Source organism: Crinia signifera, chromosome 5 (genome assembly GCF_055691185.1).
Source record: "Crinia signifera chromosome 5, ASM5569118v1, whole genome shotgun sequence".
Classification (NCBI taxonomy): domain Eukaryota; kingdom Metazoa; phylum Chordata; class Amphibia; order Anura; family Myobatrachidae; genus Crinia; species Crinia signifera.
Window position 1 is genome coordinate 215,174,048 of NC_139221.1, and position 24,632 is coordinate 215,198,679.

At 41.6% G+C, this 24,632-nt stretch overlaps 1 protein-coding gene across 3 annotated transcripts in view; it reads left to right on the plus strand.

Moving 5' to 3' along the window:
• The window catches only part of HECW1 (HECT, C2 and WW domain containing E3 ubiquitin protein ligase 1), a 404,927-nt gene that overhangs the window by 93,922 nt on the left and 286,373 nt on the right, over window positions 1–24,632 (plus strand). For all 3 annotated transcript variants that reach the window (XM_083188525.1, XM_083188524.1, XM_083188526.1), the window contains one exon: window positions 23,943–24,258. In XM_083188525.1, the coding sequence (XP_083044651.1) occupies window positions 23,943–24,258 (316 nt within the window). The remainder of the gene's footprint in view (window positions 1–23,942; window positions 24,259–24,632) is intronic.

A 24,632-nucleotide genomic window follows, 5' to 3' on the forward strand; every position in this document is an offset into this window, starting at 1 on the left:
CGCCGGCGTGGAGTTGATTTCATAAAGTGTGGCGAGCGCAGCGAGCCATCGAGCCCGAAGCGTGGCGAGCGCAGCGGATTACTTCACAGGTATACGCGTCCCCTCGCAGGGCTCGCTGCGCTCGCCGCTCTTCGGGCTCGGTGGCTCGCTGCGCTTGCCACACTTTATAAAATCAACTCCATGGTGTCTGGATTTAGACGCTTTAGCGTCTAAATTTTAGCGTGTGCCGGGTTGTCTAGTTTAGAAGCCCTGTACGTTAGCGGTGTGCCGGGGTGTCCAGTTTACATACCCCCATTGTCAGCGGTGTGCAGGACTGTCTATTTCACTGTGGAACTACAAGTACCACAGTGACCTGTCAGCGCTGGGCAGCGCACGCTGCTGCTGCCAGCGCTACGCTGATAACATAGATTACATATGTAAAGCAGCCACGCGCTGCGCTGAGAACAGCTAGAGCGGCACGCGCACAGTTAAACACAGAGTCTGGCAAAGCTGCCAAGTTTCAAACACAGACTGTGCGCGCGGTGGCGCCGTGAAACTACACCAGTACCCATAAAAAAATTGCATCGCATCGCATGCCGCTATAATGGCCCATGCAATGCGATTTCCCTACGATGCCGTACGTAGGAAATCTGGCCGCCGTGCTAGGAAACAAGTACCAAAAATTGTTAGGTTGACAGGACACCATGGGGACACCATTCAGGTTGGTTTACAAAAACAAACTCCTTCTTTAATGGACAAAACCATGTGCACTGCAGGTAGAGATGATGTAACATGTGCATAGAGAGTTACATTTGGGTGAGTTATTTTGATTCTGTGCAAAATAAATTCTGGCTGCTTTATTTGTACACTGTACACTGTACATTTAGTTTTCAGTTTGAACACACCTCACCCAATTGTAACTCTCTTTGCACATGTTACATCAGCCCCACATCTAGTGCATATGCTGCGTTTGACACTGTTCATCACACTTTTCTCATACAAATACTGCACTCCCTAGGTCTTAATGATACAGGCCTTTCCTGGTTCTCATCTTACCTATGTGATCACTCTTTCAGTGTTCGCTTCTCTGACTCTACCTCCTCTTCACTAACTCTGACAGTCAGAGTTCTGCAAGGCTCTGTCTTAGGTCCTCTGCTTTTCTCGATCTATACCTCCACTATTGGCAAACTAATCAGCTCTTTTGGATTTCAGTATCACTTATATGCGGAGCATACTCAAATCTATCAGCCCCAGAGTTGTCACCAGTAGGTTTGGGCCGAGTCTCTGAATGTCTCTCATCTTGGATGTCTTCTTGCCACCTCAAACTCAATATTTCCCAAATACAGGGGTAGATTTATGAAGCAGTCATAAGGGAGGAGAAGTGATACAGTGCCTGGTAATTTATCACCGGCCAATCAGCTCCTATTTAAACCCAGCCTGTAACTTAACAGTCAGAATCTGATTGGCCAGTGATAAAGTACCAGGCACTTTATCACTTCTCCTCCCTTATCACTGCTTCATAAATCTACCCCTGAATTACTTATATTCCCACCAGCCAAGAACAGTTACCATCCTGATATCTCCATAACTGTTGACTAACTCGACAATCTACCCTACCCCACAAGCTCATTGCCTAGGGGTCATCTTTGACTCTGAACTGTCTTTTGTTCCCCACATTCAATCTGTCTCCAAATCACGTTACAGGCATCGAAAAAACATTTCCTTTTGGATTTCAGTATCACTTATATGCGGATGATACTCAAATCTATCTATCAACCCAAGAGTTGTCACCAGTGGTTTTGAGCCGAGTCTCTGAATGTCTCTGCCATCTCACCTTGGATATCTTCTCGCCAACTCAGACTCAATATTTCCAAAATGGAATTACTTATATTCCCACCAACTAAGAACAGTTACCATCCTGATATCTCCATCGCTGTTGACAACTCGACAATCTACCCTACCCCACAAGCTCGTTGCTTAGGGACTCAGAACTGTCCTTTCTTCCCCACATTTAATCTGTCTCCAAATCATGTTACATGCATCTAAAAAACATATCCAAAATATGACCCTATCTCACACAAGACACTACCAAATCTCTTATCCATGCACTCATTATATCCCGCATTGATTATTGCAATAGTCTCCTAACTGGTCTTCCCAAGAACAGACTCTCACCACTGCAATCAATTTTAAATGCTGCTGCTAGGCTGATCTTCCTGGCTAGATGCTCATCGTCTGCTGATCCACTCTGCCAGTCCCTCCATTGGTTGCCTGTATTTTACCTTATTCAATATAAAACACTTCTCGCATATAAAGCTATTAACCATACTGCACCAGTATATATCTCTCTACTGATCACAAAATATCTCCCATCTCGACCACTCCACTCTGCATAAGATCTGTGTCTCTCTTCAGTACGGATCACTAGCTCCCATTCACTATTACAGGACATAGGATGGGCTGCTCCCACCCTATGGAATGCCCTTCCACGCACAATAAGACTCTCGACTAGCCTCCAAACTTTCAAGTGTTCCCTGAAAACTCACCTCTTCGGGCAAGCCTATCATATTTAATAACCCGCATAACCCTCTGAGGCACTTATGTATTATATAGCTTCCCTTCTGGACTTGTAACTTGGTGGGACTGCTATGCTATTACTGATGCCTGTCCTTGTGTTTCCCTCCTATATCCCTATAGATTGTAAGCTTGCAGCAGGGCCCTCTTACCTCCATGTCTGTTGTTACCCAGTTTGTTTTAACTACAATTGTAAAGCGCAACGGAATCTGCTGCACTATATAAGAAACTGTAAATAAATAAATATAATGGTTTAGTCCATTAAAGATGCAGTATGCTTTTGCAAACAAACTTGAATCAGGCCCCATATAATCAGCATAGACAGGGTCAATATATAGACAAAAAGGTTGACACAAGCATTTTTTCTTTACCATTCTCATTCAGCGTCCACGTAATAGGTAAATTGTGCTGAGCACAAGTTGCAGAGCAAAGCACCTTGCCTAAAGCATTGCCAACTAAAGCAAGCCATGCAAGGGCACAAGGTACACTAATTTGGGATCATGGGATGAAATGTTCAATCTAACACCCCAAAAAAATGACAATCTCATGTCAACCTTTTCATGCATCGACAATTTCCATGTCGAGATTTTGGTTGTGTCAACCTTTTTACTATGTTGGCCTTGTCCATGTCAACCATTTGTTGATGACATATTGGTTGTCAACCTAGACACTTTTGATCCTTTATACCATAACCCAGTGTGGTAGCCTTTTCAATAAATAGCAGGAAGCAGTGATATATAACTGCTTGACAAATAGGCCCCTGAGTTCTCCAAGTATTTATAAACACAGCAGTTGTCTTATAGTGCCACTGTAACCCTTATACTGTAGTTCAAAGAAAAATCACATTAAATAAGCATATTTATCCAGCGATACACTTGTGCCTTTGCCCAGGATCCTGCCATAAAACAATGAGTGGATGACTATGGGCCTGATTACGGTTCACTCTCAAAAACAAAGACTCTTTCTAATGGACAAAACCCATGTACACTGCAGAAGGGGCAGATGTAATGTGCAGAGAGAGTTAGATTTGGTTGTTGCTTAGTTTCTGTGCAGTGTATATACTGTCTGCTTTATTTTTACACTGCAATATAGATATCAGTTTGAAACACAAACCCCACCCAAATCTAACACTCTGCACATGCTACATCTAACACCCCCCCCCCCCGCAGTGCACATGATTTTGTCTGTTAAAGAGACAATTTGCTTTTGCGAATGAACCAGAATCAGGCCCTATATATATCGTATTGAAAAAGAGTCATCTTTTGTTCCTTACATATAGCTTAATATTGAACTTCCCAAGGCGCGCATGGCCCTAACATCAGAGGCGTAACTAATATTGTGGCGCCCCCCCCCCGCCAAAAAATTACCTTACCCCTCCGCATGCCGCCGCCGCCGGCCCCGCATTCAGTCCGGCACCGCAGATAGCCTCCGGGCTCCGTCTCCTGCAGTATTGAAAAATTACACGACAAAATGGCTGCCCCCGTACTGCAGACAGTTTTTTTAGGGATGTTAGAGGAGGCGGCGGCCTCCTCTAGCATCCGTAAAAACTGTCTGCTATTAGGGGGCAGCCATTTTGTTGTGACATTTTTCATTACTGCAGGAGACGGAGCCCGGAGGTTATCTGCGGTGCCGGACTGAATGCGGTGGCGGCGGCATGCGGAGGGGTAAGGGCGGGTCTGACCAGAGTGCCCGGGCACCGGGGGCGCCCCGCTGGCGCTTGCTCCCCCAAGCAGCCGCGGTGGCTGCCTTACGGTAGCTACGCCTCTGCCTAACATCGTAGCCGCAAAATACATATATTTATGGGTAATTAGCAGTGGCAGCTGCAGAGGAGGGGCTGCAGAACAGTTTAAAATTCATATAGGGGAGAAACAGCAACTGCCAGTGAGTCAGTTTGGAATGGCAGTTGGTGGCAGTTTGTGCGGCTAACCTATTTGAATTTTGAACTGTACTGCAGCCCCCTTCTGGAGCTGCCACTGGAAATTAGTAAATCATTTCTGCCTATTTGTGTTATATTAATTGCACAAATTCTTAATTAGACAGTCTTAACTAATAATGAATATGATTTTTTTCCATATATGCATAAGTTGTTACTGCTACTGTCAGTCCACTAGTGCCTATCACTATAAACCTAGACAACAATTATTTTATAATTAAAAAACATAAAGGCCTTCATAAGCATTTGTCCAAATTAGGTCTGACAATATAATCATCATTAACTGATCATTCATCAACATTCAGCAATTTACAATACATGTCTTGCTGTTTGTTTTGCATGACTTGTGTACTGTGTGTGTGTGTGTATATATATATATATATATATATATATATTACAGAGATTGTGGGCGGTATTCAATGAGGCTGATTCGCCAGGTTTTTATGGCGATTTTGTGCTGTAAGGCGAATTTCTGACTAAAACGGTGAATCACCCTATTCAATGACCAGATGGCGAATACATTTCAAGGTTTTTTTCGCCATGATTCACCGAGTAGCAATCGCTATCTTTTTATGGTGAAGTGGAAGGTGAACTTTTAAAATAAAGTGTTTTGTTTTTTTACAATTGGTGTCAAAAAATCTGGAATTTTATTCTGAGGAGGGGCATGCTATTTTTATTCATGTGCTGTAAGCACATGAATAGATATTTAATTTTAAAAAATATATATATATTTTTTTTACACAGAGCAGCCAGCAGGGGGCCGGAGCCGAGCCGCTCATTACATATTCATATATTCACTTCACCCGATCATTACATATTCATGGTCGGGTGTAATGAATATACCCGGTCCCCTGCTGGCACCCCCGTGGGGCAGCCTGTGCTGCCTGGCTCCCGGGGAGCCCACCTCCCCCCCACAAACGTTCTGGGGCAGGCAGGGAGACTTCCATCTCCCTGCCTGCCGCCGTCCTCAGGCTCCCTGGGGCGTCCGCCGCAGGAGGTCAAATTCGCCGGTCAGGGGCAGCGAGCCCCTGACTCGTTGAATACCGGAGCCGGCGAGGCTCCGGAACGCGGCGACCAGTGGCGAATGTGCAGCGAATCCTAAACAGGATTCGCTGCACTTTGCCAAAATCCACATTGAATACCGCCCTGTGGTTGTGTGACTGTGGTCCTTTTATGTATTGTACATGGTACCTACACATGCTTTACACTCCCAGAGATAGGCACAATACCAGATACTTTTCTTAGTAGGGAGTAGCGTTGTGGTCTGGTTGGTATGTAGTACACACCTTTCTGGAAGAGTTATATAAATAATGCCCTAGATTTTGTTTTCATGTTGCCTCATAAAAAAACAGCAAGTGTAATTGGGTGTAACAGTCAGTATGAGGCACAATGGGAGACATTATTACTAGATAGAATATGGGTCCTCCTATTGTGGTGCATAGGAGGTAGCCCATACTGCGGTTTGGTATACTATACTTGCCCCTTTTGCATGGCCACAACCCCTTTTACAGAGCGTGCACGCATTCGGCGCATGCATAATTACACCTTTCCCTTTTCCATGTCCACACTTCAAAATTTCCACTTCGAGCACTGGTACTAGGTACTTACGATTAATGTTTTGGTGTAGCTCAGTCTGTGCCATGCTAATTGGGATAGTTGGAGTAATTTGAATATAGGTGAATATGGACACATCTCAGCAATTAGACAGGATTAAAGATACAATAAAGTACCTATGGGCTAAATTTACTAAGCATTTATTAGCAGCAATATCTATTAAAACCACTACAGATTTGAAGCTATCCTATTCATACTGTATTCATTTACTTCTGCTACTCTACTTGTTAAAGAAAGCATCATTCAATCGATAACATGGTTATTGACCACTGGATTAGAAGCAATTCTATTCACATTTGTTTAATGTTGCTTTTACAGAAACAACATTCACCTGATATCAGAGAAACCGACTGTCTACCTTTCATTCAGTTAAGGGCCTTTTTTCAGATAGCTGAAAGTGAAAAAAACGGCCCTATCTCGCCCCCATAGTATTCATTTTAGTACTTTTTTTTTAAAGGTCGACATTTTTTTAAAAATTTGAAATCCCAGCAAGCATTCCCTGCATGCAGGGACTAGGAGAACCACAAGTCCCAGCATGCTTGTCCAGTAATAGTCCAAAGGGTTTTAAAAAATGCTGTTAGATCCCCGAACTTGAAGAGCTGCATCTGTGTATGGCTTTTCCCCGAGACGTTAGTCACTGGGACTCCTCAACCAAGCAGGGCTGAGCTCAGCCCTGATTCAATGTATTTTTTATTTATTTACAGTTTCTTATATAGTGCAGCAGATTCCGTTGCGCTTTACAATAGTAGACAGTGATAAACAAACTGGGTAACCACAGACAGACTTGGAGGTTAGAGGCAGGGACGTGCAGTCAGGGGAGGCAGGGGAGGCAGAGCCTCCCCTGTCATTTATGTTTAATATAATAATACAATACAAAGAAAATAATTATGACACATATTTTGTGTCATAAGTATATGCTTTGTATTATTATATTAGAATCATTTTTACTTTTTTTTTTATCAGCTAAGGAGGCACCAAGAGCGGTGCCTCCCGCTGTCCATATTAAAGTAAAAGACAGAGGGGCGGGCGGTGGGCACGGCTGAGAACTGAGCTGTAAAAGCTCATTCAAAAAGTGTGTATAGGCGGCACCTATAGCGGTGCCTCGGTGACAGGGATGTGCTTTTCTGCCTAAATGAAAGCACGCCCCTGTCACTGAGGCAGAAGTGATTGGGCACAGTGGTGCTGTCTCAGTGACAGGGGCGTGCTTTCATAAAGGCAGAAAGCGCGTCCCTGAACGATGGCACTTCTATAGGTAAGGTGCCGCTTATAGCCATAGGACAGTTTAGTTTTAAATGTTCGACGAGCTGTGCACCCGCTGCACAGCTCGTCTGCTGACTTGTATTGCCGGGTGTGGGGGGCGGAGCTGTGCCGCGCCGTTCAGCCGCCAGCTCCCGCTGTTAACTGGCCAACAGGCACCGGCACCGTCTGCTCCCCTTACTGTCCGGGGTCTGTATTATCCTTCCCGCCCGGCGCTATTGCTCCATGTCTGGATGCCTGTCCTGGGACGCTGCGGTCACTGCTGCCAGGCTGCCTGCTGCCTCGGCATCCATGTAAGCGGTGCCTGGGCTAAAAGGTCATTTGTGGAGGGTGGGGGCATATTGTAGGTGTTTATTTATGTTATGGGACAGACAGGCATGTGTGTTTGTATTGTTGTGACAGAGGTGTGTATCTGTATTTGTGTAAAGTGACAGGTGTGTGTTTGTGTAATGTGACAGGTGTGTACTGTTTCTGTGTGTTTTTTTAAATTAAGTATATTGGCCCAATGTACTGGCCTCTGAGTTCACTGGCTGTGTGGGGTGCTGGCTGAACTCAGAGGTTCTTTTAAAGAGGCAGACATTTACAAGGCAAAACCATGCATTTTAAATGATTGCCCTTTTAAAAAAAAACTCAGAGTTTGGCCGTCACCCCACACAGCCACTGAACTCAGAGGCTAGTACATTGGGCCAATACTGTATACTTCATTTAAAAATATACTTATTTTACACAAACACACATGAAACCGTACACACCTCTGTCACTTTACACAAATACACACCTCTGTCACAACACAAATACACAATTCTGTCCCTAAGAGGCTAGTTAGTACATTTGGCTGCATGTGTTTTTTTTTTTAAGTGAAGAGGTATGTGGACAGACCCCATGGTGGCATGGTGGCTTAGTGGAGCCAGCAACGATGGGTCTGTGGCAAGCGCTGGGTCCAGGTTGCTTCTGCGCCGACAGGCAGAATCTGCTCTGGCAGGTCTCTGCTGCTTATGCAGGGGGCAGTTACCGCACCGGCCTGTCAGCGCAGAAACATCCCGAACCCAATGCTTCCCACAGAGCCTGGCGGCACTGGCTCCACCAAGCCGGTGCCTCACCAACCACATACCTCACCGCACGTCACTGGTTAGAGGGCCCTGCTGCAAGCTTACAATCTATAGGGATATAGGAGGGAAACACAAGGACAGGCATCAGTAATAGCATAGCTTGTAGGTCTAGAAGGGAAGCTATATACCGTAATACATAAGTGCCTCAGAGGGTTATGCGTGTAGAACTTAAATATGATAGGCTTGCCTGAAGAGGTGAGTTTTCAGGGAACACTTGAAAGTTTGGTGGCTAGTGAAGAGTCTCATTGTGCGTGGAAGGGCATTCCATAGGTTGGAAACAGCCGGATGAAAGTCCTGTAATAGTGAATGGGAGCTAGTGATCCGTGCAGAAGAGAGACACAGATCTTGTGCAGAGCGGAGTGGTCGAGATGGGAGATATTTTGTGATAAGTAAAGAGATATATGCTGGTGCAGTATGGTTAATAGCTTTATATGCGAGTAGAAGTGTTTTATATTGAATACAGTAAGATACAGGCAACCAATGAAGGGACTGGCAGAGCGGATCAGCAGACGATGAGTGTCTTGCAGGGAAGATCAGACTAGCAGTAGCATTTAATATGGATTGCAGTGGTGAGAGTCTGTTCTTGGGAAGACCAGTTAGGAGACTATTGCAATAATCAATGCGGGATATAATGAGTGCATAGATAAGAGATTTGGTAGTGTCTTGTGTGAGATAGGGTCGTATTTTGGATATGTTTTTTAGATGCATGTAACATGATTTGGAGACAGATTAAATGTGGGGAAGAAAGGACAGTTCTGAGTCCCTAAGCAACGAGCTTGTGGGGTAGGGTAGATTGTCGAGTTGTCAACAGCGATGGAGATATCAGGATGGTAACTGTTCTTAGTTGGTGGGAATATAAGTAATTCCATTTTGGAAATATTGAGTCTGAGTTGGCGAGAAGATATCCAAGGTGAGATGGCAGAGACATTCAGAGACTCGGCTCAAAACCACTGGTGACAACTCTTGGGTTGATAGATAGATTTGAGTATCATCCGCATATAAGTGATACTGAAATCCAAAAGAGCTGATTACTTTGCCAAGAGAGGAAGTATAGATTGAGAAAAGCAGAGGACCTTAGAATGAGCCTTGCAGAACTCCGATTGACAGAGGTAGTGAAGAGGAAGTAGTGTCAGAGGAGCGAACACTGAATGAGCGATCAGATAGGTAAGATGTGAACCAGGAAAGGGCAGGAAAGGGCTGTATCATTAAGACCTAGGGAGTATAGTGTTTGTAAGAGAAGAGTGTGATCCACAGTGTCAAACGCAGCAGAAAGATCTAGACGAATAAGTAGTGAGTAATGGCCTTTAGACTTAGCCGTTACCAGATCATTCACCACTTTAGTCAGTGCTGTCTCAGTGGAGTGTTGAGAGCGAAAGCCTGACTGAAGCGGATCTACTAGGGTGTTAGAGTTAAGAAAGTTTGTGATGCGAGTGTAGACAAGTCTCTCCAGTAGCTTGGAGAGGTGTGGGAGCTGAGAGATAGGATGATCGTTTGAGAGTTAGGGGCAGAATTGTGTTTTTTTCAGAATAGGAGTAATCACTGCATGTTTGAGCAGAGAAGAAAAAGTACCAGTAGCAAGAGAAAGGTTGCAGATTATAGTTAAGGTTGTAACAAGCACAGAAGATAGATTTTTTATGAATTGTGCAGGTATAGGATCAAGAGGCAAGGTAGTAGAGTAGGAGGATAAGAAGAGTGTGGATACTTCATTTTCATGTGTGGGCTCAAATGAAGAGAGGATTCAGGTGGGGAAGAAAGAGGGTTAGAGGTTGTGGAGCATATCATTTCATCTTGCTTGTCCTTAAAGTAGGAGTCAAGTTCTTGTGCACTGATGGTAGCTGGTGGGGGAGGAGGGGGAGGGTACAGAAGAGACTTAAATGTGTTAAAAAAGTCGCTTAGGGTTGGTGGCATGAGAAGAGATGAGAGATTGGTAGTATGTTTGTTTGGCAGTGTCCAAAGCATTGCAGTAGGAGTGGTAGCTAGTCTTATATGTGAGGAAATCAGTCATGCTACGAGATTTACGCCATTGGCGTTCTACTTTACGTGACTGATTTCGTAGTTGTCTTGTTATTTTGGAGTGCCACGGTTGGCATCAAAGCCTACGTGGGGTGTAATGGGTAGCTGGAGCCACTGCATCAAGGGCTGTTTCAAGAGTCTGGTAGAGGTGGGAAATAGCAGAGTCAGGAGAGGTAAATGTAGAAATTAGTGAGAGCTGGTGTTGCAGGGAGGTGGAAAGTTGTGGAAAATTAATAGGATTAATATTTCTGCAGGTTAGGGTAGGCTTGGATAATTTTAGATGTGTCCATCAACAGGTACACCTACATGATTGGCTGTGTCCAATCAATTTGGGGTACTCCTCTGGAGCTCTGCCCTGATTGGTCCCATAAAGGGGTCCCTAAAGGCCAGGGATGAAGCTCTGAGCTATTCCTAGCACCCCTGGATGGTGGGTGCCAAGTCGATAGTATTGGGTATGGCTGTGGAACAATAAGTCCCAGCAAGCCTCCCTGCATGCAGGTGCCTGGAGAACCGTAAGTACCTGTATGCTGGGGCATTAAAGGGCCCGCTGTGATTTGTAGTTCCACAGGGAAATCAATATTAAAATAAATACACATACACACTGAAGAAAGTTAGAAAGTACATTTTTGTTAACATACATCCACTTTCACATACATACGTACGTACGTATACTTACCTATGTTCCCACGTAGATCTGTCCGCTTCTCCAGTGGAAATCCTCTAGGAAGCTGTGGAAAAAAATGATACTCACCTAATTCCGGTGTAGTTCTTTCCTCCTTAATCCAAGTAGGCATCCACAGGGTTAAAAAACGAACAAACTGCATCCCCGAACCCACGGCCGCACTGCGAACATGCATCTAGTCAGCATGTTGGTAATAACTATGATAACATTACTCATGTATAGCCAGATGATATGGTGACATGATGATCAGTTGACAAATTGTCCCTGGTGATCTAGAGTCTTCATCTTGGGCCCATCAGTGCTGTAAGAGAGACTTCTGATGCATACCTGTGATTCTACAGCGTTGTATTGAGTATTTCTCTCCCTATCCCTAATCCTTACCATCACAATACATCCCTGCTCTGTAGCCTAAAGGCCCCTATACACCAGAACGACATTGGACGCAAATGCACAATCTTGACAGGTTGCTCAATGGATCGTGTGCACATTGTGAGGTATATTGGTACAATGTGTGGACCCGGGGTCGATCCTCAGATCATACGTGCTGCATGTCTGATCCGTCGCCTTTCATTGCAGTCGTAGGCAGATCTCATGTTCGACCGCTCCATGACCTGCATACAATCAGGATCCGGATCCTGATGTATGACCAGCTTACCTGTTATCCTCTCAGCGGTGACTAGCATGAATTTCACATAGTGACAGTACAGATGTTGACATTGCAAACCTGTCGATAGTTTGAGAAATGTTGACCTGGTGCATGGTTTAAACCATGTTGACATGTTACTATTAATTATTCAGTTTGATACCATAAAGAATGTAGATAGTCCTATAACCACCAATATATGATGTTTCCTGATATTTCTACTAAAGAAAAGGAATTGCTATAGATGTTGATGTCCACTATAAAGCTTGTAATGTTCTTACTATATGTTGAGGCTCAAATAGAAATTTCCTCCAAATCCCAGGTGATACCAAAAGTTTTAGCATATTCTTAAATATTCTTAAAAAGTGCCAAGACTAAAGCAATTGTTAGTCGTAGTTCATGTTCAGTTAGGGAAGATATTTGCCTATGCACACCAGACTTCCTGTTCCATATTATAAAAAGGGCTGATGCTTTGCACAAAACTTGCTCATACAAAAGAAAAGTATTTGCACCAAGTTAACGAACAAAAATATAAGCATCTGGAAGTCTGTATACTAATACAACCAATTATCCTTTCTTTCTTTCTTTTTTTTAGGATTTAGCAATTACAGTATGCGAGAGTGCTTTTTTTGGTTTGAGGGCTACATTGAGAGAATGTATAATGTTACTATGCCACTATGAAATATGTAATGTATGTAATGTAATATGAAGCTATTATTATAGGGAAGTGGTCACGCAGTAATACAGTATGTCCCAACCTTGACCAAACTCTGATCATATCTAACTTGACTGCCTAGCCAGTATAGTGTCAATGGCAGAAAATCAGAATGCACTTGATTCAGTCTGGCCAATTGCCACACAGCCTTAACTCAAGCAGCTCCCACTCAACATGCAAAGTAAGACTCAGTGAATGAGAGCTGGAACAAATATAGAAGGAGTAGAGATACTACTACTGTATTTCGGGAAGCAGGGCATTCCAGGTTCCTCTGTGCCTGCCATGCTTTCTGCCACAAAGGAGAATTGTTGTAAGATTTGTGTGGTAGCAGACGACCCCGATTCATGTGTCAAATTAAACAATCAATGACTCATCTGACTGTATTGTGTGTATTTCAAATAATGAATTATGCTGGGGCAACTTAATATCTGCTTAGTATATCATTGTGATTATTATGATCATTCATTGTATAGAGTTATCTTTCCATTAAATGGTTAAAACATTTACAGCAAGCATTGCTGCGGGGGCAACGAAGGACAGACAGAAAATTAGCTCAATACCTAAAATGGCCTTAAGCGACATGGATCATTCCGTTACATTAAAGATATGTCCATACCTGTCACTGGATTCCCCACTGAAGCTCATAATTAGTGTTTTGTTCTCCCTTTCTGATCATCTTGTATAATTGTATGGGCACAGTTTTCATTTTAGCCTTCTCTCTGTGCAGTTATGTAGAGTAAGAAGTGCTTCGAGGTCTGCTGAATAGAGATCAAATTAAACTCTAGTACTTAATTAGTGTAGCACGCAGTCATCTGATTTAATTAGAGATTCTGCTGGCAAGTCTGGTACTGTATAGTTTCTAGTAACAAAAGAAATTGTCCCTTGTCTTTACAGATGAATAAATAGAGTGTTTCAAGGTTTTGGAAATAATTTGTTTATTGCTGCTAATTTAATTTAACAATAATATAGATGTATATGTCTTCAGTGAAAAGAGCTTTCTATTGGTGGATTTGGTGTAACAATTTTGTATATATGGAATATAGCATTTTGTATATATGGAATATAGCATTAACGCTCTAATACTGTAATATAAGAAGGGCAAGTGGTGTAAATGGTTAGCAGCGATGTCATAATTATTTAGTTTTGTTATATTTAGTAATGATATAGGTCCATTAGAATTAAGTTTTAGTATTTGTTACATATTGTTACATATTCATTACATTTGCTGTAAGATATCCTTTGTGTTGTGTCACTGGTTCTCACAGCAATACAAGCCTGTATAGCATTAGTATTCATTAATACTTCCCCATCCACTAGTGGGAGGTATCGCATGCGGTACCTTGCATGCGATACCCGCCAACTCGGTTGGTGACTCCCGGGCGGCTGGGCGGTCCTTTTGCAACCAGTGGGGCAGAGGTATTAAGCCTTAACAAGAGATAAATGCAAGGGTGATAAAGAGAGATAAACGTCCAGCCAATCACCTGCTAACTGCCCTGTTACAGCCTGTGTTTGAAAAAAGTCAGTAAGGAGCTGATTGGCTGAACGTTATCTCTCTTTATCACCCTTGCATTTATCTCTTTTTAAAGCTTAATACATCTGCCCCAATGCATCATATGCGATCCAAGCAAGGGTGGTGATTTATATTCATGGCAGCCCATCTGATCTGCGATTTATGTTGTCAGGCGCATGGGCGCATGCCTTCCATAGCAATTGCAGGAAAAGGACCTGCGATATGACACTTTTCCTGAGATCCATTGAAACAATGTGTCGGAATCACAATGAAAAATACACATATTGCACTACTAGTGAATGGGGGCCTCTAGGCTGGGTACACACTATAGCAAGATAAAGCATGCTGCCCAGTTGGGATGTCAGTGTTGGCAGCCTCTGCAGCCAGTGCCACCCACACACTCATGGAGATGCAACAACATATCTTGCCGATATATCACCTGTACTGCAGGCCGATCTGATATGTCTGTGAACGACTTTGTAATTCTAACAATACATGCCACTCCTTTACTATACAAACAGTATTTCCCATTCCATGTACTTGCAAAGCGTTCCATCTGCATCTGCACACATCGAGCCACTTGGCTACCAGTTCATCAGTATATAATACAAAGTTAGATTTAGGGTCAGACCGCCCCCTTGCCCAGCATTAATGGCTGCCCCCCCAGATGACATCACAGCCAGCGACTTTGCCCAGCGTGTATGGACAGCGATGATCGGTATCAGTGCTGGGGGGAAAGCCGCTCAGTGCATACACGCTGAGCGACTTTCCCCCTGCCCGGTGCTGTCAGCAGTGGGGAGGACGGCTTTGCATAGTGTAATGCTATGCAAAGCCGTCCTCAAAGCCGCTCATCTGCTGGTATAACCAGCAGATGAACGGCTTTCCTGGCGATGATGCGGGAGCGTGCATCACCGGTCACCGATCATCGCTGGGCCATACACACTGGGCGGCTTTGAGCTGAAAATTGCTCAAACTTGCTGTTTTGAGCGGCTTTCAGCTCAAAGTCGGCAAGTGTGTATGGGCCTTTATAGTAAATTTCTTAAGTTCACTAAAGCTCAATGTCTTTTGTCCTCAAAGAAATATATCAACATAGTTCATAGTTTAAAAATACAGGTTGAGTATCCCGTATCCAAAATGCTCGGGACCAGGAGAATTTTGGATAACGGATTATTCCGTATTTCGGAATATTTTAATATTTCAATGATGTATTTTGAAGTATCTTGCATTTATGCTGTATAAACACATAATATACACACAAATATATTTTATTACCACATAAAATACACACAAATATATTTTAATTGTTCAAAAAACACTATCTCAGCACTGAATTTGAATGCCAAGCAATCATTGTCTTGCACATATATAGTGCCAGTTACATATCATGTCCCCAGTGATGCTGTTACAAATGTCCCCAGTGAGTTTTTAGCAAAAAAATAAATAAATTTCACTTTCTGGAAAGTCCGTATTTCGGAATAATTTGGATAACGGATATTCGGATACGGGATACTCGACCTGTATCAGTATTATTAATTCCCCTGCGCTCCACCAAAAGATCTAATTCTTTTATTGTAATTCTCTATGAAATGGAATTTTTAAAGCATATTTTAAGTCCTTTATCTCAGATGTGCAGACAATTTGAAGGGCTATGATGGTATTTTTCTCAGCTGCCGAGGCAAGTATGATATATGTAGTTTGAGGCCTGTGACCGTGGACTAGAACTGCAATGTCTGGATGTGCACTGCATGGAATAAATTCTCTCAGGGGAAAGACTTTTGTCCTAGTGCTTAGCTATAAATTATCAGAGCTCTTCGTAATTCACACATAATGAGATTATTTCCTTCACACTGTACATAGTAATCTTTTTTTCCCGATCCCTATGCTTTCCCCCACCCAAAAAAAAGATTATTATATAGAGTAAGCTTGCATCATTATTCATATAAGAAATCACATGTAGTTATTCATATAAAAAGTACTGCGCCAAATGAAAAATCTTGTGGCGTCAAAAATAACTGCGTATCATTATGTGTGAGATAATTAGTGGTGCAGTATTCTTTCTACTGCAAACATATACATATAGATTTTGACACTAAAACATATACACAGGGGCCCGATTCAGATGGTTAGATTTGCAATAGCACTAATGTGATAATGCAGCAGGAAGCATAACCTGAGCGGTGTCCTAGGACACATTGTGGGTTATTCTAGTTCACTCTTTCTGACAAAATCCTTCTTAGATGGACAAAACCATGTGCACTGCAGGTGGGGCAGATGTAACTTGGGCAGAGAGAGTTAGATTTGGGTGGGGTTTTACTTCAAAGTGAGATCTATAGTGCAGTGTAAAAATAAAGCAGTCAGTATTTACCCTGCACAGAAACAAAATAACTCACCCAAATCTAATTCTCTCTGCACATTTTACATCTGCCCCCCCCCCTGCAGTGCACATGGTTTTGTCCATCTAAGAAGGATTTTGTCAGAAAGAATGAACTAGAATAAGGCCCATTATCAGCTGTGTGAGTCATGGTGTCACTATACTCAGCCGCCTAGTCTTACCAAGATGACAGGAAATAACATCTTCGGCTGGAGATCTGGGTCTCCTCATTCCCCCACAATGGTGACCTCAGTTTAGGGAAATGGAGGATGTTGCCACCGCCTCCCCAAAACCAAATGGCAGCAGACTGCCAATAACTGATAGTCTGATGCTGATCTGCGCCCAATGTGGATGCACCATGTGTCAAGTCTAATGAGCTAAAAGTAGAGCATATTTTTTCTAAATACTGATGTTGCATGGGGGGATCCTTGTAGCAAAACCCCTATCTGATTTATAAACTCTTAAACATACATGCTTACTCTCCTATGCTCCGGCCACCTTGAAGAGAGTGGAAGTCACCCAGAGTCGGTTGCCATCTACCCCCAGCCACTGGAGGACAGACAATGCTATATGCTCTGGTAATCTCTGCACTATATAACAGGCTGAATTATTACAATAATGCATACCACACACACACACACACACACACACACTACAGCTCCCGAACTGCCCCCCTGTGCCACACTATGCCCGCCAAGACCACCTTCCACTGTTCCGACCTGGATGTATTTAAGTATACTTTTAAAATTTCCGAAGACATCGCGATTAACTTTTGATGATACTAAATGATACTCCTGAAAACTCAATTGTAATACTGTGAGATGGGAGACACTCAGTAGTAACATATACTTCAGATTTTTGGAAGTGGGTTCTTAACACTAAATGGAATTCTGATGTACAACTGTCTATTTACTGTAAAGGACTGTCTGATACAATCAAAGATGAATAGATTGAGCAGATGCCTCCACTAAATTGAGCCTCTATTTGGACTTACTGTATCATGAACTTCAAGTGAATTAGAAAATTCTAAGATTACATAAACTAGTTTTACTCAGAAACCTTTGGAAATAAACAAACTTCTCAAAGTATGACTTCAATAGAACTTTTGTTTTTACTTGATCTGTGTGCATCAGATTTTCTTGGAACTCGTCATAACACAGTGGGCATGTTCGCAGGTTGAATTTAACAATTAGAAGTCTGTGAATTATGACACACCATAGCAACTGAATGCAGTTATCCGTGGTCTTACGTTATTTGCAGCTGTATTGAATAACAGCAATAATAATTCACACTTTTCAGTTCTAATTATTTCTGTATCAGTAGATTTCACTTCAGCTATTGTAATGTAGCTTCTGGGGTAAATGGCAGATTATGGACAGTATATTTTCTAACAGAAAAGAAATACAATATGCCCACTCTGGTTTTTACCCATATTATACATTATACCAGCTTCATGGCAGTTTTAATGCCAAATTGTACACAAAACAAAAATACTTTTGCTATCAGCACTAACAATAATATTATATATATATATATATATATATATATATATATGTATATATATATATATATACATATATATATATATATATATATATATATATATATATATATATATATTGTTAGTCACTCGAAAAAACACTATATTTGTCTAGAGTGTAACCAGAATAAGCCTAGGAAACTAGTAATTGAACCAAATTACCATGAGACGCTTGTGTTTTTATAAAGTACCTTTGATAACGCTGCATTTGGGACACAGCGAAACACGTCAGCACATCCTTATTTGCACCAATCCAGCTCCAAAGACAAGTACTACATGTGTTTGAACCAGCCCTGGTTTAAATAATGCCAATCTTGGCTTGCTATCCAATACCAGGAGTAAAATGCTTTACAAGTGACATGCTGCCTGAGGACAAAGATCTGCTGGATTATTCCATTGGGCAGTACGGACAGTGTAATGGTTAGCATTAATGCCTCACAGCGCTGAGGTCATGGGTTTGATTCCCATCATGGCTCTAACTGTGCGGAGTTTGTGTATTCTCCACATACTCCGGATTCCTCCCACAATCCAAAAATATAATGGTAGGTTAATTAGCTCCCAACAAAATTAACCCTAGAATGTCAGTGTGCGCATCTACATGTGGTAAGGAATATAGATTGTAAGCTCCACTGGGCAGGGACTTATGCAAATGTTCAAATATTCTCTGTAAAGCGCTGTGTAATATGTGTTCACTATAAAGAAACTGTTAATAAATAGATAAAATAAATCCTCTAGTGTTGAACTGGAGACAAATCAATTCAGACCAGTGAATTCCACAATATTGGTCAGAATGTAATGCCACTCAAGTTATTTTTTTTTTAAGGGAAATTAACCTAAGTTAACATAACATAAACTAATTCCCCTTTAAAAGAGTGTCCGAGTTCAGCCGGCATCCCGTACTGCCCCCAAACATGACATAGTTACATAGTATTTTAAGGCTGAATAAAGACTCACGTCCATCCAGTTCAACCTTGGTGTGTTAGCTTCATCCCTTATACATATTGTATACTGATGTGATTTAAGGACAGATTGTGATTGTGATTGTTGTTTGTTCCCCTGGATGTTTTTAACCAATAGATGTTTGTCCAAACTTATTTTAAATGTATTTATTGTGTCTGCTGACACCACATCTCCAGGAAGAGCGTTCCATAGTTTGGCTGCCCTGACCGTGAGAAAAAATGTTTTCTTCTAACGGACCAAAATCTTCTTTCCTCTAATCTAAACTCATGAGTCCTTCCTTACAGCAAAAAGTGCATCTGACAGTTCCTTATATTGGGCCCTGATATATTTGTACATGTTTAGCATGCCCCCCTTAAACGTCTCTTTTCTAGCGTAAACAATCCTAGATGGTTCAATCTATCTTCATAGCTTAAATGCTCCAATCCCTTTATTAGTTTTGTTGCTCTTCTTTGGACTTTTTACAGTTCTATGATGTCCTTTTTATATTGCGGGGCCCAGAATTGTACTCTGTATTCTAGATGTGGTCTAACCAATGCTTTGTACAGTGGCATAATTACATTTGAGTTCCTAGTCTCCATGCCCCTTTTTATGAATGCTAGAATCCTTTTTGCCTTATTTGTTGCTATATGACATTGAGCACTACACCCCAGTTTGTTATCTATTTGGACTCCTAGGTCCTTTTCAAGTTCTGAAATACCCAGTGCCTCCCCGCTTAGGTTATACTTAGCACATTGGTTATGTTTCCCAAGATACATAACCTTTAATTTATCCACATTGGACATATCCTCGGTTGATCTAATTACTCTGCTCAGTTTTGTGTCATCAGCAAAGATGGAAACATTGCTGAGTATATCCACCCCAATGTCATTACTACATATATTAAATAAAAGGGGCCCTAGCATATTTGATACTGCGCCGTTTACATTCCACCCATTGTCTGAAGACCAAACTGACTGGGCTTTCCTATAAACATTAGGAGCTTTTTTGAGGTGCCTTAATGCATCTATATTAAAGTGTAATATACTCTTTGAAGTCAGTCAGAATTCTATACATTTTCTGGTAATCAAAGACCATTTTATTTCCACAAAACCTGTGTTCTGGAGACTGAATCAAAACTCTCTTTTGTAGTAGAGAACAACATTAATAAATTTCCTTCGAGGTCATTGGAAAAGATACCTCACAAAGTATAAAGATGTTACTGATGTTTGTAACAAAGAAGAATTCAGAAACATCAGAGCCCTGTAGACAGAAAGATTGTCTGGTAGATTTGCTATCTGGGGCAACTATATAATTTAGCTGCCCATCCACTAGTTGAACCTGAATTAAAGGTCCTTAAGGAATATTTGTGCCTCTTGAAATTCTGCACTAATTTCTTTTCTCTTCTGAAAGATTGTGCATTATACGTCTTGTACTCATTGTAATGAATTGTATGGTAGTATATATAAGAAATCATTGTTCTCTGACAGTTATCGCAGAATTGCTGGAAAGTCTTTGCTCAGCTAAACTTTTCACTTATTTGGAATTACTGTACAAGATGCCCAATTTAGACCTGCTCGCTGCTGTGTGAATTAGTTAAGAATGAATGAAGAGTGAATTAAGGTTGCCGATTATCGTACGACTTTGCATGCATGCGGATCGCGAGCACAAACAGCTACAAAACCACAGAATCTATACTGATAGCCATACTCAAGTTGATTGACAGGAAGCCAATGTTTTTTTTTTGGGGGGGGGGGGGGAGGGGGGGTATCCAGATGTTTTCTGATAATTTCAGGAAAAACGCAGGTATTCTCAAGCATATTGAGAGAGGGTCTGTGCCTTGATCAGCTTGTTTCTATCACACAGGCAGAATAGGTTTTGGGTTATGCACAGGCTGGGAAAATGAGTTGCAAATGGATTTTCAGCTAGCCGCCAATCAGCAGGTTTTCACTCTGGGCGGCAACTATCTGATTACATGGCTCTGCTAAATCACCCATCAGCGATCAGGTCTGAATAAGCCCCAAGATACATATAACAATCCAGGGCTGGGCAACACCGGCCCTCCAGATGTTGATGAACTACACATCCCAGGATGCTTTGCATTACTTTTGCTATGTGGCCATGCTGAAACTGATACAAGGCATGCTGGGAGGTGTAGTTCATCAACATCTGGAGGGCCGGTGTTGCCCAGACCTGTAACAATCCGTGTTGGCGGTGAGTTGGAAACTGATTTTTTTTAACCAAATATGGACATACTGTATATTGAATATTTGATGCTAGATGTGTAATGCTTCTGCCAAATTTCAACATCTTGGAAATTCGGTTTTAATTGCACAATTTGGCATCTATCTCTATTATACACAAATTTTTTGAGGTTCTGAAAATATACATGAACTTCAAATTGTGCCTTAGCATTGTCACAGACATCGGTTATACATAAAGTGTGAAGGAACTTCAAACACATGTCCAGTTTCTTATTATCTCACCTCATGGTTGTCCTCATGGATCTTAAGAAGGTTCAGGATATATACAGTATACTGGCAGATGCTCAATTAGTTAAATGATATCACACATGTGCTTGCAAGGGGTCCGGTATGATATGCCGGAGGTCGGAATCCTGGCGGTCGAAATAGCGACGCCGGAATCCCGACAGCCGCAATGTCGACAAGGGGGGCCATAGATCCCCCCCACCTTGCAGGCTTGCTGCGCTCACCATGCAGCGGGCCCGGCGGCTTGCTGCGCTCGGCACACTATTTTATTCTCCCTCTATGGGTGTCGTGGACACCCATAGAGGGACAAAGGGCCGCCATTGCGGTGGTCGGGATTCCGGCGTCGGTATTTCGACCGCCGGGATTCCGACCACTGGCATATTGACCACATCCCCTAGCAAGGGAGGGGTAATCTTGAGGAAAGAAAAGCACATTTGATTCTGCAAGCACATTGTTGACAAAGGACTCACAGCTATTAAAGGCGGCAAACTCTGATGTGCTTTGGAGTTGACAATAATAAAAAGAATGCCTAACGGCTCAGTCCCAAGATATAAACTACATGTAAGCTAAGGTAAACCACTTCTGAAAGGTTTGGTGAACTCCCCCAAAACATCTTTCTGGCTTAATTTGCACTGGCCCATACAAGGAAACACCTGCTGCTTGTGAAGTGTTTATTTATTGAACTTTGGTTTAGAATAAAATTCACTTTTTTTAATACTGGCATTTGGAATTGAAATTGTAGTTGAAACAAAAGTTTTCCTTGATGTATATTACATGGCTGGTTTCAGTTTTTAAAAGGAGGGAAAAGAGGGTGTGCTCTGAAATGAATGTGTATTTCAATATATCTACAAAAGTAGACGGCGCAAATGGACACACTTTTAGAACCAATTTTGGTTAAAAATATATAAATGTTTTTTTATTTTTCAATATCAAATAAAAGTAGGGCACCGGCCGGTGAGACCAAAAATCAAGAACATTAATTACATAAAATTAAACACATATATACATCAATTACATAATTTTGCGATACTTTTTTTTTTTTTAAAAAAGACATATTAGCAACAAATCACTCGCTGAGTGAGTTCCAGCAAAGATGTAATATTTGCCTTGGGTCAGAGCAAGCACGAGCTAGATGGCTATTAGCTTATCCTTGGCATACATATGCACCAATTATTTATTCTCTGTCCAGCAATGGTTAATGGCAGTTTGTTAGTAAAAGCTGGCTGCCTATTTGCCTCAGAAAAGGTTTTAATGTGCACTCAGTGTTTTATGTTTTATGTTTTACACTGGTTAGTAGCTCAGTCATACATCAGCTTGTTAGCATTGGTTAGTAGCTCAGTCACATGTAAGCTTGTTAGCATAGAAAGAGAAAAGGAGTTTTATAGTTATTTCTCCTGTCGCTGCAGAAAGTGCTGTGATTTGTAATCCACTTTGTAGGGGTTAGATGCCCATGCCTTGAGCGGGTTCCCGGCTGTGCTGTGTCTCAAATCTTGCCAGCCTTATCTGGAACTCTCTGCTACTGCGGCTTCCGGGTCTCCCAAACAGCGGTGTCTCCTACAACAGGCACTCGTCTATGACGCGTTTCCCCGCCTCACGAGATGTCAGTGGCTTCATCAGACCATTCAGTCTTGAAACCTTTTCTGAGGCAAATAGGCAGCCAGCTTTTACTAACAAACTGCCATTAACCATTGCTGGACAGAGAATAAATAATTGGTGCATATGTATGCCAAGGATAAGCTAATAGCCATCTAGCTCGTGCTTGCTCTGACCCAAGGCAAATATTACATCTTTGCTGGAACTCACTCAGCGAGTGATTTGTTGCTAATATGTCTTTTTAAAAAAAAAAAAAGTATTGCAAAATTATGTAATTGATGTATATATGTGTTTAATTTTATGTAATTAATGTTCTTGATTTTTGGTCTCACCGGCCGGTGCCCTACTTTTATTTGATATTGAAAAATAAAAAAACATTTATATATTTTTAACCAAAATTGGTTCTAAAAGTGTGTCCATTTGCGCCGTCTACTTTTGTAGATTTCTTTTTTGTGTCCTAAGAAGGGTTGAGTATCCCTTCTTGTTTTGTTATTTCAATATATAACTTATTGTCTTTGAAACAGTGTTGATTCAAGCCCATTTTTACATTGCTGTGCATCCAGCCACTGCATGTGTGTCAGCCTTTCCAGGTCTAATATATTATTATTTTTTATTACAGTATATAATAATAATTATTATTATTGGCTCTTATTATTAGAAAATCATATATTATTTCCCTGGATTTCAGAAAGATGGCGTACCTGCAGTAATAGGTTATAGCTTACCAAAGCTATTCTGCTGTAGTTACATCATGGCAGATACATTATCTGGCTTTTAGAACCCAAGCAAACCCTTTGTCACATTAAGGTCTATCTTCACTCCTTCAAGAAATTATATTATAAAACTCATTAAAGTGTTACTTTGGTTAAACACGCTAATATCACATCCACCTTGTGTTGAAATATTTATCAAATAAAACTTCATATTGTTCTTTCTTATGAATTGTGTGTAAGTTGTCTAACTTTGTATTTCATTTCATTACAGAATTTGTACCAAAACAGGTTCCTCGGCCTGGCTGCCATGGCGTCGCCATCGAGGAATTCTCAAAACAGGCGCCGGTGTAAAGAACCGATGAGGTACAGCTACAATCCTGATCAGTTTCATAACATGGACATCAGGAATGAAGGAGTAACCATACCACGGTCCACAAGTGACACTGACCTGGTCACTTCAGATAGTCGGTCAACTCTGATGGTCAGTAGCTCCTACTACGCAATAGGACACTCCCAGGACCTTATTATATATTGGGATATAAAGGAAGAAGTGGATGCTGGAGATTGGATTGGCATGTATCTAATTGGTAAGTGTTTTATTCACCTATGTGCAAGTCACAAGTTACTCAAACAAAAGCTGCATTGTCTTTGAAAACAAAGTATAACTATAAGTATATTAATACAGATTAGATTTATAAATCATTCTAAAGCTTTGTTTTCTCATAAGACAGGGGTCTCTCAGTTTCCATCTGTATGTCTTTATTTACATTCGTTTTAAGTTCTACACCAGGCATGTTGTGAAACGACACATTCCAAACATGCCTTGCCATCGTTTTAGCATTCCCTATTAGCAAAACTGTGGCAAGGCATGATGGGACTTCTAGTTTCACATCAGCTGGAGGGCCATAGTTTGGCCATGCCTGTTCTACACGGTCAGCTTTCAATCATTATTATTACCCTG